Source organism: Lepisosteus oculatus, chromosome 4, assembly GCF_040954835.1.
Source record: "Lepisosteus oculatus isolate fLepOcu1 chromosome 4, fLepOcu1.hap2, whole genome shotgun sequence".
NCBI lineage: Eukaryota > Metazoa > Chordata > Actinopteri > Semionotiformes > Lepisosteidae > Lepisosteus > Lepisosteus oculatus.
This window is the reverse complement of record NC_090699.1, coordinates 63,828,137-63,848,940: the sequence shown is the minus strand read 5'-3', so window position 1 is coordinate 63,848,940 and position 20,804 is coordinate 63,828,137. Positions and strand designations below refer to the sequence as shown.

Here is a 20,804-nt window from a genome sequence, read left to right as displayed (position 1 = left end):
ATATAAAACAAAGTTTATTATATTAATTTATAGTATAAAGACATTGGATGTGTATGAATACAAAAGATGGGATACGTTAAATAGAAATTAAGTAAAAGATGGAAATGAAGACGAAAATCAGACCAGGATATGAATCTCTGCTGAAGAACATCCATTCCACAGCTATTATTGTGAAACATAGACATTTGTATTTCTCACCTGTGTCTCTGAAAGATTATTTACAGAAATACAGAAAAACAGAAAAACAGAAATTTTGGTAGATATGTTCTAAATGTAATACTTAATGAAGAGAGCAAGATACAAAAATAACAAAACAAAGAGTGCATACAATAAAGTAGGTCAGCGTGAATGTATATGTGGCTTTAGATGATAATAATCTTTGTCATTTTGAATCAGCTCAGTGCATTTTAGTTATACAGCCACTGGAGACAGATTAGCAAGCTTGAAGGTTTTTCCTTTTTAATTTCTAATTCTCTGGTGGATTTGATTAAATTTAAAATCTCTGACTGAGGCCCCATGATACTGTTGGAAGTTTTTTTTGTGCTAAAATTAAAAATCCACCAATAGTATTCAAAAACCGAAGCCTAGTAACAGAATGTTTGGAGGATTTTTACAAAGCTACTAGTTAGCTAATGCTTTTTGCATTGCTTTAGGCATTTTAATGCTACAAAAGGGATTCTAGAAGTGATATTAATTACATCCCCTGTGTCCTGATGTGCCATGTAAATGGATATGAAAAACTTAGCTTGACATCATTTCTTACTCCCTGCTCACGAAGAAAGCATTAACTGTGCACCTTGGATGTTCATTTTTGCAGTACTTGAAAATTTCTAATATACAGTACATTTTCTGATTTAAGACTCAGTGGAAGGTGGAAATTCAGTTTCAAGACAGGTTTTAATTACTGCTAATTAAAATACTAATGCCTCAGATCAATGAGTGTTTCACAATGAACAGCTGTTGAAGAATTACTTTATAAATAGCATTTGGATTAAAAAATAGTTTCTCATTTGTCTGTTATCCCATTATGCCAGATATATTACAGATATTCAAATAAACTGACTACAAGTCCTACAATTTCATATACTGTGTATATAAATTGCATACGCATTCATACAGTATATGGCAATGAAAGGGGTTTCAATACAATGAGAAGTGACGGAAACTGGGATTTTCTGTAGACAAACTTGAGAGAATCCCAAAGAGCCCAACTGATCTGTTAACTAAAGAAAGAGACAAAAATTCAGAAATTAGTCAGACAATTTGCAGTGGATACAATGTCTATGTATTAATGGATAAAACCAAGAGTCAAACATCGGCTCTAAGAAATCACTCTTCCGTGTTTTAGAATTGATAGTAAAAGCTAATCTCCTGATGACAAGACAGTCCACCCCCTCTCAACTTACATTTGTGCCACATACGTTGTAAGTCACATCCATATCATCAAAATACTGGCCTTCTCTCTGTAAAAATACACAGCCCGCTGCCTCCAATCAGAACCTGAGCTCCCTGCGATCCATGTGCAGTATCATCTGACCTTACAAGGTTTGACATGGCATGGCTAATAAGTACAAAGAATGCCACAACTGGATTTGAGAAGGCAGCTTTTATTTTTGTCCCATGAACTTCGGGCAGATTAAAAAAAATATATATAAAAGCTAAGCTATTAGATTGTGATTTGCAAAGCACAGCTGTCCGGTGCAAGCTGATAAACAGTCTCTACATGGTCTGCTGAACAGGGAAAGAGAAAGAGGAAGCCAGGGAGAGGGAACAGGAGTCAGAGAGAGAGCAGCCTTGTGGTTCAATTCACAACTGAAACCCTGGCACAGGCAGAGGCTTATTTGAACACCAAAGTTAACAACTCAGATGGGGTCACTTTTGTCATCTGCTGCACAACTCCAATATTTCTGGTGGGTGACACTGGAGCCTCATGCTCACCTATGAAGCTGTTTTGGAAGACACTATTTTGCTGTCTGATGCAGTACTGCATTTTTCATGTGGAACGATAATAAAGAGAATCAGATTAAGAAAGCCTTACAAAGGGGGTTTTCCAACAGCCAGCAATGACAGGTAGGACAAAAATACTTTTTACAACCCATGCTTGATTAATAACCCTATTCTCCTTTTTATGTCTGTGATGAATTAAAAACATTATCACCATCATCATCATCCTCCACCTCTTCCTCCCCACCGTGTCTTGTGTTCTTTATACTTTCTCATCTGAAACTGTGTATCAGTGAAAATAATATTACGTTCCATAAAACCATTATGCTTCACATGGGATTTCTTCTAAGTTAGTAGAACTCACAATTTGAAAGCTGACATATTCCAAAGAATACAGTAATGGGATTCAGAATTCATCACCTTGATGATGTCTCTAATAGAAGGGTTGGATGCAGATTTAATCATGCTTGTTGTTAACGATTAATGTTACTCCCTCAAGTTAAATAAATAAGCACCAGCCAAGTGATATGCTAATGAAATCATTTTAAGGTGACAATGAAAATTGTTTATAAAGAAATAGTATTACAGTTACTGCTAAGTTTCATTTTTAAAATTCTGATTCCCTCCCTACAATTATAAGCCAAATACTGGCTTTTACAAGACTGGACAGTGGAAATTATTTCAGCATGAAGTAATAGTAAATTTCATCTAGGCTTCTTCTCAGTCCATTAATTATTTTAGTAATTCCACTTAGCAGATGTTTTCACATGAGGCTGCGAGGTCATGTTATACAGTTGTGCCTTGGAGGCTTTCCTTTGGAGGAGAAAACAACTTCCATGGTCTCATTAACGAATATGAGCACATTTTATTAAAACCGCTTAATGTCGAGTCTACAGTTCGTTGGTTTTGATGCAACGAGCTTACAGGGTAGTGAAACTGCATAACAGACATCCACAGCAGAGAGAGGGTCATCCATATGGACACATAAGGAAAGAAATCATGGACAGTAGTGTGAGAAGGTTACATGTACCATAGAAAATGCTCTTCCAATTACATCCACATGGTCTATAAACACAGTCTAATCAAACCTTTTTCAGTCAGAGCCTTAATTCCTTTTCTACAGAGGTAAAGACAATACAAATACTAACCTTATACAAGAAACCTGGAAAGAAAAAAATACACCAGCTGCTTTAGTTAGTCCTTATTGCAAGGAATGTTGTGCAGTGTGAAATAAATGATCTCAAGAAGTCTCTGTAAATGTCACTGCACAGATGCGTAATCATTACACTTCTTTAAAACACTAGGTGGGTCAACAGGTTATAAATAATCAAGTATATTAGACCTCGATCTACTTGGAAGTACACATTTTTCCTTCAATGTTTGGTCAAGGTTTGGTTTCCTGCATATGGAAGAACTAATATATTGGATGAAGTTCAGTACAGCCGAGCTAGGCTACTATACTATCGAATACTGGATACTACTGTACTTCAGACTGCACGTGTCTAATTCATTTTGGGAACTTAATGGGACATTGAAGAAATCAGAACTTTATAACCAGCTTCCTGTGTTTGGGAGAAAATAAAAAAGATAATTTTCAAACATATTTCTTAGCTGAGTCTAATACTCCTAAGCAATAAAAAATGGGATGTTTTAATTAACACTGTAAGTTTACAAACTGTCTAGGACATGATTGACAAGCAATCAATAATATGTGTCGCAGTGCATGTCACACAGGATGGAAAAGACCTGTTTCTTAATTGATCTACATAGTACATTAAAGGGATGTACAACATTTAATTAAATCAAAAATTAGTACTTTGTGGTCATCTCACACAGCATTTTCTGTCATACAAATTAAAATAACAACATTTACATGGAAGACAGGATCATGGGCAAGCTAATCACATTTGTGACAAGGTAGTTACACTTTACTCATAAGTTTAATAAATTAATACAGACTGGAACACTTGCCAGCTGGAAGAGCAGATGAGAGGATGAGAGGATGAGGGGATAAGGGAACAGCCACTGTAAATTACATGTTCAGTACAGTACTTCTTGGGTTCTGGCCAACATACACTATAGGGATAGCAGAAAAACATAATAGACCATATACGTTTTTAAGAGCTGATACCAAAGGGAATACCTAATTAATTACAGAGGTGGCCAAAAACAAAGTCCCGTGTTAAAATTTGGAAGAAGAGTCTTTGTTTGCATTTTGAGGAAAGTAGACAAGCTACTGTACCACAATGCTTAGCACTGAAATTGTGTAGGATGAGAACAGAGATTCCAGAAAGAACAAAAATGTTTTTGTCGTTATTAGAAAGGAAAGTAACATCATTGCTAAATTAAAACTGCTCAACGTCAAGCTGACAGTTCAATGACAGCTTGTTTCTTGAAGCCAAGTAATATCAGTATTTTAAAAAAAACATGCTCAAAACCACTAAAGCTAACTGATTTGCCAGAAAACAGGAATGCGTTCACTTTTTTCCTTGTTTGTTTCTCATTTGGCTTATGCGTTCAAGATGACAAAGAGAAGGAGACTGGAAATGCTCCAGTCCAGTCAGCATTTTCCTGTTGGGTTATCTGCACAATACCTGTTTATCACTCATTGCAATTTTTTACCAGCACAGTTATAAGAACAACCTAAAAGGCCAAGTTGAACACAATGAGGACAATGCTAAGGGTCTCCAAAGGCTGAAAAAGCCTCTGGCAATGCTGTCATAAGATGTAGTTCTTAATGCTGTCTACAGGAAGGTCAAGACATGAGTCAGAGGTGAATATTCATCAGCATGTTCAGTAAACTATAAATAGTTCTTGTAACTGAAGGGTAAAATATGTTAAGGTTAAAACTGTCAGTACGCCCTCTGCCTTAAAGGGAACACAGCAAGAGCATTGACAAAACTGAACTCTAGACAATTAAGTATAGACCACTTTGAGGGAAGGTGTCACTTTCCAGCAAGAGCTTAGTCTCTATGCAAGGACACGTCAATGACAGTTAATTGATAAGAACCGAACCGATTCAGTTACTGGTCAATCACATACTGTACATACACCAACCTAGAAAAGAAGAAACAGATACTGTATGTGGCTTCTTTAGTAATCAATTGAAGAGTAATCCTGCACATTCACGCTGCAGTTGTTCAACGACTAAATGAGCTGACCAATGTAAAGGGATGTAGTACTTAGCCGGCCGGCATTAACTCTCCAGGCTGAGGAAATGACAGCACTGGTCAAAGGTTACTTACAAGGAATGAGCCAGGGAGGCTGCTGCAAGGATGAATTTGGGTAGACATGGGGGTGTGAGAAAAGATGCTCGCAGATCTGTGGGCATTCGGGAAGTATTTTTATGTACGGAAGCAGAATTGAGGCATTCGAATTTGACCTCCTCCTAAATGTATGTGTTTTTTCCCCCAACAGAGCGTATCGCCTTCACCCTCATGGGCCTTCTTTTGATACACCGGGTCAGTGGATGCCCCAGAGAGTGTGCGTGCAATCCTAAAGCCAAGACGGTCGACTGCCGAGATAAAGGACTTTACGACATTCCACGGAATCTGCAGGTTGACACCCGGGAACTCTATTTGCAGAACAACCGGATTCGTGGCCTTAGTTCCATGGCTTTCAGAGAGACACCCTTGCTGAAGATTCTCGACCTGGCCAACAATTCCATCTCCAGTATGTCTGCGAGCACTTTTCAGGGGCTGCATGGACTGTTAGTTCTCAACCTTGCAAACAACTCCATCAGAGAAATTGACAAGAGACTGTTCAGCCCAATAAAAACCCTGTCTGAACTGAATTTATCATATAATCACATCAGCAGTTTGCCGGGGACCCTGGCCGACAGCGTCAACAACCTCACCTGGCTATCGGTCCGCCACAACCGACTGCAGAGACTCGACAGGACACTCCTGGTGTCCCTCACAAAACTGCAGGTCTTGTTTTTTCACAACAACCCCTGGAAATGTGACTGTCAAGTCATCGGGCTCAAGCTGTGGCTGGAGACCTTTATCTTCAAAGGTGTGACCTGCTTTTACACTTTTTTATACTGAGAAGTTGGCTTCATTTTTATTTTTTAACTCAAAGTAACATAAAATGTTCAGAGGTGTAACCTACTTCTTTAACAATTTAACACTGAAGTGGGGAATAATGTGTGGATAGGTTTTATCTTGTTTCATACTATGAAATGCATTTGCATTTCCAATCAAGGTATTTATCTTTTCATCTATTTTTAGATACCTACTGTGTATGAATTAAGAGCTGTCTACAACTTAAGAAGTAAGCTAAATCACAAGAGGAATGTCAAAGTTTACAGTAATTGCTACACCTTTGGTTTCTTCATTGAGCTGCAGGCCCCTGAGATAAAAATGAGCAAAACTCATGTGTTTTCCAAGAACTACCGGCCAGTGGTAGTGCACATCTCCATTAGTTCCCTCAATCCTTTATTTTTATCAGCTGTATCATGTTGATGGTTAGTTATAGCAGCTGTTCCAGATAATGCATTTGCTATTTGCAACAGCGCCTCTGTGATCAAAGGGAAACACTATTCTTTCCTTATGTGGATAAAACTAAAATAAGGCCTTGCATTAACTTAACTGAATTAAGTTGTACAGTATTTACCATCTGTTAAACCCATCTTATGCCAATCAAGTGGCGATTGGACATACTGACCTTAACCAGAATAAAAATGTCTTGGCTTTCTGCAATTGCAACCCAAAGTACTAGTATTGCAGTCAAAGGTTTGTAGAGTTTGTCCGCAAATAGAATACATTACAAATTAGCACCTGGGCAACTGAATTGAAACCCAAATCCAGAATTTGGATACAATTCAAGAAGTTCTATATGCATGATATTAACATACTGTATGCAACATGGAAAGTTCTTCATATACTGTACAAAAAAATTAACTGGGAAACTACATAAGCAAGTATACTCTCAAACTGGTAATTAAAGAAAAAGTCATCTTTTGCTAAAACATATGTCCTAGGGATGTAATTCTTTAACAATGGTTACTACTAGTTGTGTACTTCACAACATGGAGACTCCACCTCTTCAGGAACTCAAAATCTGGTTGTGGTTAGATGCAGGACATCCTTAGCAAACATGAAGTTGATTCTTTATGTACAGTAACTCTGTCGATACTGCCACTTAAATTCAACACACAATCTAACCTGAAATAAGTGATTATTAACAACACTGCCACTGCAAACTATTTAAAGGCAAACTGCAGGTCAACACATCTTCCTTCAGAGGTTTCAGAGTCATTACAGTAAGTAAGGCTTTTGATTTGACACACTACTGTAATTGAGCCCCAAAATCTTCCCTTATTTCTTCGAAGGCTTGAGCTTCCTACAAGAGCACCACTGGTGCAAGTCCTTCATTTCCATTTCTACTGCATATCATTCACAGGAGGAACAACCGATGACATCAAGTGCGCGCAGCCTGAGAACCTGAGAGAGAAAGACCTGAGGAAAATTCCCTATGAAATGTTCCAGACGTGCCCTTGGACAAACTACAACTACCTGTTTGCCAATATCCACCACCTGGAGTCCGACCACCAGATCCCCCGACTGCATTCCCCAAGCGACCGAGGGAGCGAGAGTCTTCCGGAGTGCGAGCCGAAACAGAAGCCCCGCCCTGTCAACCTCCGTCACGCGATCGCGACTGTCGTCATTACCGGGGTCGTGTGTGGGATCGTCTGCCTCATGATGCTGGCGGCAGCCATTTACGGATGTGCTTATGCTGCAATTATGGCCAAGTACCAGAGGGATCTCAAGAAAGTGGAACAAGTGGCTGAGGCACGAGAACCGGGACGCCCTGAAGAAAAGGAGCCTTTAGATGGCTCTCTTGCATAAGAGAGATCTTGATTTGCTTTTGTGTTTTTGCAATACATGACCCCATTAATATTGTGTCACAGATGTACTGTATAGTGGGCTCCACATGCTGGAACTCATAGCCGACTATACCGCCTGGCAATTTTAAGGCACAAGGACCTTTCTCAACCCAACGGGTTCCTTGTGTCCCTCAGACCCACCAGTTCACCCACAGATTAGCAGAAGACATTGGAGAGATCCTGATTTGCTTTTGTGTGCTTTTGTTTTTGGAATACTTAAATAAGTAGCTCCATTAATATTGCGCTCAAATATACCAACATGTTATTCTCAAGAGCGAATGGGAGACAAAGTGGGAAATATTTGAATATGCATAACAGGACATTTAAAACCTTCTTTCAAAAATATTAGCTTTACATTAGATGCGGCTAAAACCATCTAGTCTGTGTTACTCTACTTGATGAATCTGGACACATATGCTTCAGTATGCCCATAAAGATCATCATTATAGCCTTTTGAGTTTCTTGACTTTTAAATGAGTGGCGTTAAAGAATATTTAATAAACAAATTAAATAGTTTTGGAATCTAAAATGTAGGAGCCAAAAAAAAACTTGGATGCACTCTGGTTCAAAAGCAATACAGTATGTTGCTGTTCTAAATAAAGACTGGAGATTATAGTGAGTGAGTTTGTAGTAATAACTAATTTATCTGTGATTTAATTCAAAGCTTCATTCAAGAAGGCAAAGGTCAGATTCTCAATGGACTGTAGTTGCCTTAAATAAGCCGAATTATAAATACCCTTTTTCTCTTAAAAAATGGAACATTGAGATTTTTTTCCAAACACCCATGAAAACGCATGAATACTTAATGTACAGCTTCAACAATAATTGCTTTTCTTAATGTGTGATTTCTGGAAAATCAGAGCTAAACAGGGATAAAACCGGTTTCAGGTATAGGAGGATAATATTATACACCACAGTACTTTAAATTGTTTAATGTAGTATACAAATTGCTAACCTGAATTACATTAGGGCATAAAAGAAATAATGTTCCTATTTCTAATTTCATATTTTTCCTTCACATACTATATACGTCTTACATTCTCACAGCTAAAAATTTAAAATTAAGTTAATATTTAATTGAGAAGTATGCCTGATAATTTTGCTGCCATGTGCAAATAGCGCAATTTCAGTAAATACTGACACAAAAGACAGACAAAAATATTATAACTCTGTATGACAGATGCAAACCTAATAAATAGGACAAATGACAGGTAAAAGAGACCATTAAACCATCTCGATTTATTTAATTAAAATGCCCTGAAAATAAATTTCAGTCAAACTTTCAACATACTGTATACGTTCATAAGGATTGAATATCCAAAATTTGGTCTTGAATGATACTACAGTGCATAAAACATAGTGACACAATTTTATGTGGTATGATGTCGCAAATGTTAAAAAAGAATTAAGATTAAACAGCAATGCAATACAACTATCCTCAGGCAATAATTTGTCTATCCTAGCTCATGCAAAATTACCTTTGATAAATTTCCTAAAATACAAAAATTGTAAAGCAATAAATAACAATCAATGAAAAACTTCCTGTTCATTACTGTAGGCAGCAGAATTTGTTGTTTGTCACTGTTGTATACATATTTATACTGTACTGTAAGTAGCTGTAACCCCTCAGAAACAATTAATCTTTCCCCCTCTAACATTCATGGTACAGTACCTTACAGTTACTGTTAGATGTGTGAGTTATTCAAGTTTCAGAGATACTGTTCATTTTTACTAATGTTTGAAAGATATTATCATATCTAAATATGTTGTTTGTGTATAATGAGTGCAATAGATTGAATACCAAACAAATAAAGATATATTTTCACTTGTGTAGAACACAGAAAATGATCTTGATTTCTATGGTAAACACATGAAAATGAAACTGAACTACAGTATATCTCAATGCAGTCATTTTCTTCACACGTCAGTGTGAGTACAGTATGTGTAACATTTCAGTTATTTGTAGTCTTTTATGAAGTTAATGTAACACCCAAAAAACAAAAAATGTTGTAGTATGGAAACAAACCATAACAGACCACAACTAATCTTTACTCTAACTCTACTTACTGTACAGTAGTTATAATAAATGTCATCCAATGTGATACACGGTAAGGATAACCAGAACATTATTTTAGTTGAACATTATGTAATAGTTATTCTATACTAGAAGCAACTACACCATTTTATTGCAGTTTATAAAAAATATCTTTGCAATTAATATAAAAATCTTGGATTTGCAGGCCAAGATCACTGTCTCTATTCAGAGCTTAGACTTCTAGAGTAAACATCAAATAAAACCTACACAGATGTGTTCTTACTTTATATTTTTCTAATTAATATGGTACTTAATTTTAAGACAGCACAAAACCTCATGGTTCACAGCAAATATTTGTTCAAATCAAAGGTTTTCTTCCATGTTTTGTTCAATCCCAGCTTCTTTGAAACAAATCTTTTTCAGTATTTCTTATATTACTCAGAGATTTATGCATGTTTCTCTTCTGCCAGCACAACAATCCTGCCTTCTGGCTGCTTCCTCCTAGTATTTTTCATGTCAATGAATTCAGCCATTACAGATTAATTTGCTCGCTCTGCATGTCTCTCTGCCTCAATCTACATCTCACTTTAAATTCCCGTGCATATTTATATAGACTTCATAGGATCTTGAATGCTAATGTTTAGTGAAAAAAGCCAACAAATATTTCATATCAAAGATTAATAAATATATAAACATAGTAAAAGAACTGTGTGGGGATTGAACTAACAATACGCAATTTAAATTGTTGTAATTACAAAATATGTTTTACTGAATATTTTGTGAATTATGAATCAATCTAAGAGGAATTAACTGTTTTCCCCTATAATGTTTGTGTTGCTTAAAATAATTGTATTCATCTTAAAAAAAATGAAATAAAAAAGCACAAATCTTCTGCAGTCCCCATTACTGTAGAAGGCGTCCATTGGTGACTGAGAATTTCATGTTAAGAAGAATCAAAACGGATAGAGATATTATTAATTGTGTTGTCTGAAGAACCCCTTTTTTTGCACTGCTAAAGGAGGCACCCAATATCCTACCCCGGGGTTCACTGTTTATGCTTCAACAAAGTCAACATGATTCAAGGTCAGTGAAGCAAACACTCTCAGAGCTCTTGCCCCTGTTACATAAGCTAATTTAAACCTAGCTTGTAACACTGTTGTAAACATGTGACACACTTTAGCACATTTTCCATTAAACTGACGCTAAGAGGAACAAAATAAAAACATGATTATGAAAACAGAATAGGAAACAGTACAGATAGTTTTCGAATTTGACATTTATTACTACATATAAATATAATGCAGCTATCACCTTTCACAAACTGAATTCTATTTTTACTGCCTTGGCCTGAAAGAATGCAAAGATTGCTTGGATGCCCTTCTGTTCAGGCTGAATCAAGGGACTGAATGTGTTATATGAGCCCCTTTGCTTTGTGGCTTAAAGCTCAGAGAATCCTTTAGTCATACAGCATATGATTCAGAGTGACATGAATGCAATACTGATGTAAAAAATATCAACTTTTGTTTGCATCACATGACATGCTGTCAGCTCTGGAATAAAACAGCCATCTATAAATAAGTAACTGTAACAGAGGAAATAATACTGATACAATTTGTATGATGTTTATAAGGAGGACTGCACATACAGAAAGAAATTAGGTTTTACCTAGACCTTTCTGATGACATTGCAAGCAAAAATACATGAGACATCTTAGCTTTCACTCATGTGGACATTGGCCAATGGCATTGGACACTCGCAGTGCCTACTGTAATTCAATAGCCCTGTAGGGCTACACAGGGGCTTGGCCGGGAGTACTCAGGACAAGATTAGCAGCATTGCTACCTTGCGTCAAGACATTGTCAGAAGGTAAACAGCATCAGTACGGAGTGGGAGATCAGGGAAACAAGGTTGCAGTAGTTGTTAGTAGACCAGTGGGAGGCGATCTTTCTCCTGGACCAAAATGTCTAACCAAATCCGCAGTATGGTGACAGACCGCACTGCTGTGGGAGGTGATGTCACATGTACAGTATAATGCGAAGCTAAGCCAAGGTCCAGAGTATTTGGCCATTGCAGTCCCCATAGCACTGTTTGAAAGAGCAGACTTTCAGTAGTAACCCCACAGCCCTGGGTACAATTCCACTTCAGGCCTGCATGATCTGGCCTCCTTGAACTTCCCCGTGAATTTACCGTCTTGAAGTTATTTCAAATTTCTCTGCTTGTGGCTGCTGTGTGTCACCCAGGTGTGGGTTGGGCTGAATCAGTGCATGAAGCGGGTCTTCTACTGTATGTAAAGCACTTTGGGAACCTTTGGGATGTAAAGCACTTGTAATAGTACAAGTCAATATTATCTCTTACAATTATAAATCTTCCCTTTGGTTATAAAATCCAGAGAAGAAATAAACACAGAGGGCATGAGGTTGACAGAATTCAGGTATCCTCTTTCTGTATCTGCTTAATGCTTTACAAAGTGAGGGCAAAAAAAACAAATTTGAACAACATTTACTGTATATAGCTTATCTGGGGTAAGCTGGGGTGAAATTGTCTAGGTCAGATAGAACTTGCTGAAAATTACACAAGCAACAACTTAATTAAACAGAACTGCCAAGACCAAAATCATTCCACATCTACTCCAATATTTTTGTGAAGTAAAATTTAATAGTCTTTGGTTAAGCTCCACTGAGGATTCCTTTCCCTCCAAAGTAAGCATTTATTGTGTTACAAGCGGCCAGAAACAAATGCCGTGGAAAATGTGAAAAGGATGTGTCCACATGCAATGAAAACACATAAGTATTCAAGGTTTCCTGATGTGCTTTAATATTAAAACATGCAACATGATTCTTTGCAACGTTTGCAACCAGAAAGAAGCCTACGATTCAACATTCCTGTCTCAAATGGTTTAAGACAGAAATAAGAAAAAAGTTTAATAAAAGGACTACCACAAGATGTACTGTATGTGATGGTGTGTCGAAACAGTTCAGCAAATAAATGACCCATTCATCGCTGATTAGGCAAGAGTGTCTTTTCTAAGAGCTTCTAGTGTCTTAGGAAACGTGTTCTTACCATACAAGAGATTCTCAGTAAAGCAATTTTTTCCTTGAACACTCCTAATCACAAAGGTAACATATACCTTAAGCTGGACAGAGTTATAGCACAAAACACTTACCAGCAGCCATGGGAGACTTCCTGTCATCCAACAGCTGAATGGCTGTGCTAGCTAACACCACACTTTTGTTCTCAGTCCCTGCAAATGCGGAAAAAAAGCCAATTATACAAATGTGGATGTCTACAAACATGTACATTATTCACACCACATTGCGAGTGGGAACTTAAAATTTGAGAGGAGATGGAACATCCGGTAGTAAGTCAGATATTTACAGCATCTTGGATAAGAAAATATCTAAGTGCTCTCCCAACAAAAAAAAAATAAACAGTAGTTGGGAAAAGAAAAGCTATTTCGAGAAGATAAGTTGTGTCTTCTCTTAAAGATTGTAGCAGACTCTGAAACCTTTATTGCTCTTGCTTTTAAACATTTTGGTGCATACTGTAGCAGGTGAATGCCCTGTCACAACCTAAACTAAGCCTTGCTGTAGGACTGCTTAAGGGAACACTCCATGGGCCCTAGATTACTGGATGGAGTGTTTTGCTCATAAGGTCTTTAAGAAAACAAAACGGCCTTGTAAGTCAGTAGGAAAAGTTTTAAAAATCATTCCTAATTCAAGGCTGACTCTTGGTCAAGATGCTAATACTGCACCTGTCAAGAACCCCAGCAAGCGAAGGCATTAAGATTGATGATGTAACTCAGACGTAAAGTATAAACCAACTTCTGCATCAAGCTGGGGCTTAATCAGAAGAAAATCTAACATACTTTTCCCTTTTTTGAGCAGTGACTATTATATTTTCATAATCGTAGCTTGTCATTATAGCACAAATCGTGTTTGTGTCCATTCTGAGATCTTTTGTCATTAATTAAGTTAATTGGCATCTAGCAAGAACATTTTGAAGAATGTGGATATAATATTACAGGTCATGTCATAGTCAGGCCCTGTAGGAACCCCCGAGTACATGCTGTGTTTAGTGTCAAACCTCGTCTAATATGGTACTATCCAGTATCAGTTTAAGTGAAAGTTACTTATTCGGAAGATCTCACTCATTTCCCCGCAAACAATTATGGAACGAAAATGACTTATTTTGCAATAACAATTTACATATTTTTGGTTTTGAAAATCCCCTTCTAGACATTTGGCGGCAACATGTGGCAAATTCCGATGAAATATGTGAACCAGCAACCTTCACAATAAACCAGCTCAAAGATCGTTCCATCTAACATCAGAAACACATTATTGCGCATTTTAAACGCCTTTTTTTCCCCAAATAAAAAGTACTGTAAACACCAAAAACTTTTCTAAACACGGATTTCTCTATTCCACCGTTAGGTGGCACCATTTTCTTAAAGCTATCAAAAGCCCTCACATTTTGAACACCGGCGTAGGATTCATTTAGTGGAAAAAGAGCATAGACTTCGGTCCTACTTGATAACACAAGGACACAAAAATAGTGAATTACAAATAGGGATAGTTCATCAGTCCCTGATTTACAAAAGTCTTAGTCTTGGGCAGTCATTGCCGAAATGGGAAGTTGCGTCACTAAATAAATAAGTTTAAAGAATAAGACCACGTTTCGTCTGTTGATTGTGCTTCAGGTGTGTTTTTTCCCCCACTTTACAGGTTGGAATTAAAATCTACTCGTTTTATCTTTTAACAAGAGGTAGACCAAAGAGCATATATTTAGTAATCACTGAACACGTTTTAAAAATCACCATATTGCTACAGGTACGTGTACAGTATTTTACGTTGGTGTCCAAATCATTAAGCACGGATAACGCATCTCGACACAAGTAAAGATGAGACGTTTACGAAGCTTAAAAAATAGTAGTAAAGCAAATCTCAACTTTGATCTGGAAGAACCAAGGGCGTAAGCGACAGTGGTTCTCTCATCATTTTCCAATTAAATGTAAGTGTTTGACGTGTACAAATTTCAATGAATTGTATTCATAAAAATATAATTTGGGTTTTTATCTCGTCCTGTTACTGTTGTATGCATCTTCTGTTTATTAATTGCCTCAAGTATTTTATGTCGTTAAGTACCTTGAAATGTTATACTTTAAAGGCAGTAGATAAACATGATTAAGATAGAATATTAATATGAAATCTATTCTGTCTTATCTCCAAGGGGGAATTCAATATGTAACCTATGAGAACTCCATTGTGTTTAAAATTCCTTTGCTGCTATAAATTGGCTATAATTGTGTAGGATGTTACCATAGTTAATCCCATAAAGGTTATTATCTTGGGTTTATAGAAACTTAGTTCCAAGGCTTTCTGTACGAGCAGAGCACAACCCTTTTCTGGTCATTTCATAGTAAGAGAAACAGCTGGAACATGATTTTGGTGATGCTCAGGCATCTGTGCTTGTTTAATGATATATGGAGAAAAAAACTACCACTCAGACACTAGTACCCTTAGTCGTATTGAAATGACGTCTTTCCATTTAAAAGCCTCTTGGTGTGTCTGTATGGTAAACTACTCTTCTTCAGGGCACATCTCATGCATATTGTATACTGTATATTTACATATCGTAAAAACACAAAGCCCATATTTCATCTCAGTACTGAAAGCATTTTGGAATCTTACACGATGGTGTAAGGTTGAATTAATCTCCTGTTTTAACTGTTCTTGCTGTTCATACCACTCTACATTACAATGTATTTTTGCAGTTTTTTGTCATGTTTCTTTTATATGTCTTGTATATAATCCCTTGGAAAAAAGGCATTGAATGACTCAAACAACCAATCAAATTAGAATGTCAGTCTATGATAATTGTTATAAAAAAGACTTGAAACCATGTGAAATTGGCACTAGCTACAGTATGTTCCTGCATTGTTATTAGGCGTATTTAATGCTAGAATATAGCATACAAACTCTTTAAAACTCTGTTTTTCTTTCGCTTTTGCAGATTGCAAAGGTGTTCATGCACAGGTTCCGTGTTCCAGATGAATAAAGGGACACTGGACACTATTCCAGTGCATGAATTCCCATGTGAAGAATACTAAACAGGAACACAGGCAAAAAGGTCAGCTGAGCACACAAAGGCAGTGATCCCAATCTTAATTCAAATTTCCTTTTTCTTTCTACTCTGGACGACTGCAGCACATTAATTATCAGACCAGACGAAGACTGATAAAACTGTGCTTATTAAGGATCTTCAGAGCCTTAAGAGACAGTTTAAAAGACACCGTACAGAAGAATTGTTGAAGGGTAAAGGGTAGGGGTTACTGCACGCCTACCCTGAACACTGACCTCATCTAATTTTTTAAACACTGAAACTTTAGTCTTTCCTATCTGACAGTTGTTCCTTCATTTTATAAAAATAAACCAGCCCCAGCCTAAATTTCAGCCCCTGTACGATTCTTGTAAATAATTATTACATGATAAGCAGAACTCTTTAGACCCTCGACCATGAATTCAGAGGGTAAAATCGGGTGGCAGAATTTTAGAGACCAATTGGAGAGACGGTGTCATAAGATGGGTTTAATTCATCACCGAGCTTGAAAAAAGATTAATATTTGAAACGATTTAAAAAGGGACAAAATGTTTAACACGTGTGCACCTTTAAAATGTTTTTTTTTTTCCCCCCGAATGCACTGTGTTTGACCGTTAACATATGCTGGCTTTGAACCTGAATATGAAATGACAAGATAAGGTCATTACCTGCACTGAATGGGAGAGAGTAAACAAAGGTCCCAGGGACCTGCTCAGCGGCTCTCTTGTACCACAGTGGGAAGTGATCTGCATTAAACACACCTTCCTTGTCTTCGGCTGTCAGGAAGTCTCTTGAAAACAGACAAAAAAATGGAGGTGATGAAAAGGGAAAGCTGATTTCTAGATGCAGTAAAACGCAGATGGGGCGAGGTCACGTGTTCATCTAGTATGTCACATTCTGAACGCTGTTCTGTTGTAGGCTGAGATTTACTTTCTATTTTTCTCTCAGGAATGCTTGATAACATTTTCCTTCTTTTTTCAGGAAAGACAGTTCAGAATTAATGAGAATGTCAGAAACTAAATGAGGGGTATTAAGGAGGCACCTAACTATCTAATGAACTAGAAGGGCCAAATGGCCTCCTCTTCTTGTCACCTTTCTTATGTCCTTAGCAGGCAGATTCATTTATGTGGGGCACTGTCTATAATATCTTGGAACAATATTCTTTCACTGTTTCTGCCAGAGATCAAGCCAAACTAACGCAAGGCCATTAAAAATGTCCAGAGACAATTCAGCAATGGTTAAGGTATAAGGGGGGACATCCTGTATCTGAAATCCAGCAGGCAAGAGCTGAAGTAAAAATCTTATCTGTGAGCCACTCTAGTGCAAATGTTTGTATAACAGAACTGTAACCCGCAACACATCTGAAACTCCTTAAACATAATTATTCTATAAAGCTGTTAATGCGGGATCATAAGATACTATAATAAATAAGTTGCATGATTGGATTTTATACTTACTTATTTGTAAGTTGTTCTGGGACCACAAACAGGTTTATTCTTGACAGACCAGTACGTGTTCCCAGGTATGCAATCTCCACACCTTTGTCTGAATTTCTTAAAAGAAGGTAGATACAGGTGCTTTTACACTGAATTTGTGTTTGCATGCATTCGGTAAATACAATTTCAGTAATTAGAATGGTCACACAAATAGGAATCACTTTATGTTCAATATACAGTAGCTTACATTTGTTCATGTTTTCCCCAAACACAACTCTGTGTTCACATGCTTCCACAAGTGCAATTTTAACTACACTTCTACCCTGTGTTGGTAACACAGCACAAAAAATGACATGAACCATTTTCCCTTATTACTTAGAAACTGTGTTCATATTTTATTCCTGAAACATCGCCGTATTCAATTTATGTATGATATGAGCCAAGAGTCCATCATGTCCTCAAGCAAATGTATTCAATCTGTACAGGCAGGATACATTTCAACAGACATCCACTTTCAGACACACGTTTTACACATTTTCTTCAAAACCATTAACTCATGGCTGAGAATGGTTCATTTATGCGGACTAAAAGCTTACTCTGATTTGTTTAACGCAAGACTTGTCCAATATGCTTCTAAGGGTGCTGTCACCACAGCATCAAAAAGCACTTCCTGGATTAGTTCCTTGTCACCTAAGAGAACAATATTAAAACTTTGAAATTGTTTTGCAAAGGATTTGGCATATTACAATAGAGCACAATACAAGCATATAACTACTGTACTGTACATTAGTGATTGGCTGACTTGGTGCTTTTTATAATATGTATGATTTACTATGAAAGCTTGAAGATTTACTGGAAAACTTCAAAAATATGGATAATAATAAATAATGAAGTTCAGTACAGCCGAGCTTGGTTACTATACTATCGAATACTGGATACTACAGTTAATAATGTGATTTTAATAAACACACAGATACATACAGTATGCTGGAGACAAGCCCTAAACAAAGGACTATAAAACTAAGGCAAGTGTTAATTTTCAAATACAACCCATGATATAGTATAAATATTGTTTTAACGAACATTCGTGTTCCATCTGATGTACACATGTAAAGGGCCTTTTCTGGCAACGGATTTCCCAAACAAGTTAACAAGAAAAATGAAGCGATGAGTAGATAATCAGAGAATATACTGTACTACTTACACTGCAGTAAGGGCTCACGTCCAGTGAGGTAGAGTTTAATGGCTTCTATCTGGGTCAGATAGCGATGTTCAGGGTGGAGGTCAGTGTTGCAGTAAGTCCTGGTTTTAATTAAAAAATAAGAGTAAACCTTGCCATTAATATGTTAACACAGCCACTCGAGGAGAAATGTTATACAGCAAATAAACCATTTAAGGTTTCACTGGCTAGTGCCACAAAAACCACAACTATACTGAATTAAAAGCAAACCAGTACAGCATACATTATGCTGTTTTTACCATTCATCAGCCAGGGCCACATCTGGGTGTTCCAGGTCATGTAACCCTAAAATAGGAATTCACATTAACATTAGAGTAAAGAGTCTGTAAACGGCTCGTCAGAAAGCAATACCATGTGTGTCTCTGTAGCAGGAGCATGCTGTCATCACAGAAGTCAATTGCCTCGCTTTTGAAAATATCTTCTGCGTCATGTCAATGGATTATAAAGCATTACTTTATACTCTGTGTAATAGATTGGAAGAAAGATTGGAATGTTTAGCTCCACAATTTAAAAAAATGACATGCATAGATCTACATTATTTGTTAAATTGATATACAGCCAGTTGTCTGACTTTGTCTAGCTCTCCTGTAAAAAGATCTAATAGTATTAGCAGAAATTACTGTTTGCTTGTAGAAGAGTTCTGCCTTTTAACCACATACTCTATCAAACTGTGTAATACTATATAATGTAAGGGACACAAGATGTAAAAACACAGGTATCTCATGAACATTCATTAAGCAAGCTGAGCATGCAAAAAAAAAAATCAGTATGGCCTTTTCTTATGTTTAATGTCAGTTTGGACACAGACCACACATTAAAGATAATTAGAAGTAATTCATTACTTCAACAAAGGTACCATTCATGTTGAACAATGCATGGAACGATTTGGAATAAGTTCGAATAAAATATGGTTTTGTGCTTGACTTGCATGAAACTTCATAATCCATTCTTTTCCTAGTGCTTTTTTGTGCTGTGAAAAATTGATTTTCTTATAGTTTTTGACATACTTTACAATCATCAAAACTGCCAAGACATGCACACATAATTACAAACCAGATGCCAAGTGCTGGTTTTGTGAGGATGAATATTTAAACCCATGTTCCATGAGAAAGGAGTACTGAACTAGCAAATACTTGACTTCCTTTTTAAATTGTAGTTTATTCTCAGATTGAAATATACTCTACACAAAAGACATAAGAAAATAGGAATACATGCTCATAAATGAGTGAGTAGAATCAATAACTTATTGAGTTCTTTATTTTAAATGATGCCCTGGTTCATATTCTGATTTCTTTTACCACTTTAAAAGTGGAAACAAAAAAACAGACTGAAAATAATAGAACTGGTAAAAAACAGAAACACAAGGAACTTATTACCTTCTTCAACAGAAACATTTCCTCTGAAAAAGTACTTTCCATGTCCTCTCGACAAAGCCACTCCTAGACTGTGCATTAAAACAAATTGAACTGATTAGCTCACATATTTGTTTCCGGTGTGTCCATAAATATTTCATTGATTAACAGACAGTGATTGTCTACAAGAAGTGCAAGTTAAAATACTCTTATCACTATAAATGACATATGCAACTAAAATAGCCTCAACTTTATACAGTAGTACATTCCTATACAATACAGTACAGAACAAAATATGTTTGTTAAATGGCATGAGGATGCTTAAAACGGGAAATATTAGCTTGACTATGAATGATTCGTTGTTTTTAAAATAAATTCAAATTATTTTTCTTCTTTAATGACACAAATAATGATTATACAGTATTGTTGCTTGTGTAATATATTGCATGGTGAGCATGGCTTATGTTTCTCCCTGTGCCAGTATCATTTACAGTATAGCATGTGTAATTCACTGTATAAATAGCTGTATATAAGAGCAGTGTTTACTCATGGTTGAAAAAGGTTAGCTTTTTTTTTTCCGACTGGACAAGACACAAGGAGAGATGAAAAAAGAATGTGATTTCAGTTTTTGTACTAAAGAGATCAAGCACATCTTTAGTCTGCTATTATTCTACTGGCTCATGTGATTTATTTGTAGTTTAACCATGAAACAACTCTGTAATAATGAATATAGTCCTACCTGAAGGGAGTGCCCTTGATATCTGTGTAGTAGTAGTCATTTGTCATTACAAGGACCCGTTTCTACAGGAGA

At 36.7% G+C, this 20,804-nt stretch overlaps 2 protein-coding genes across 3 annotated transcripts in view; one reads left to right on the top strand and one right to left on the bottom strand.

The window, feature by feature from the left end:
* Positions 1–20,804, bottom strand: part of cacna2d3a (calcium channel, voltage-dependent, alpha 2/delta subunit 3a) — a 180,020-nt gene that overhangs the window by 29,179 nt on the left and 130,037 nt on the right. For both annotated transcript variants that reach the window (XM_006631128.3, XM_015348334.2), the window contains 8 exons: positions 20,733–20,794; positions 20,018–20,085; positions 18,881–18,926; positions 18,606–18,703; positions 17,998–18,091; positions 17,423–17,518; positions 16,634–16,755; positions 13,030–13,107 (listed from right to left, as the gene is read on the bottom strand). In XM_006631128.3, the coding sequence (XP_006631191.1) occupies positions 13,030–13,107; positions 16,634–16,755; positions 17,423–17,518; positions 17,998–18,091; positions 18,606–18,703; positions 18,881–18,926; positions 20,018–20,085; positions 20,733–20,794 (664 nt within the window). The remainder of the gene's footprint in view (positions 1–13,029; positions 13,108–16,633; positions 16,756–17,422; positions 17,519–17,997; positions 18,092–18,605; positions 18,704–18,880; positions 18,927–20,017; positions 20,086–20,732; positions 20,795–20,804) is intronic.
* On the top strand, positions 1,565–10,698 carry LOC102682769 (leucine-rich repeat and transmembrane domain-containing protein 1). The gene is made up of 3 exons (XM_006631072.3): positions 1,565–2,070; positions 5,362–5,958; positions 7,348–10,698. Exons 1-3 carry the CDS (start codon positions 2,064–2,066, stop codon positions 7,791–7,793), a joined length of 1,050 nt encoding a protein of 349 aa, XP_006631135.1. The 5' UTR covers positions 1,565–2,063; the 3' UTR covers positions 7,794–10,698.

Bases quoted from the DNA above. Each gene is read 5' to 3' on its own strand.
- LOC102682769 (XM_006631072.3), top strand. The intron at 5,959-7,347 runs GTGTGACCTGCT...TATCATTCACAG, and splicing joins GGAGACCTTTATCTTCAAAG to GAGGAACAACCGATGACATC.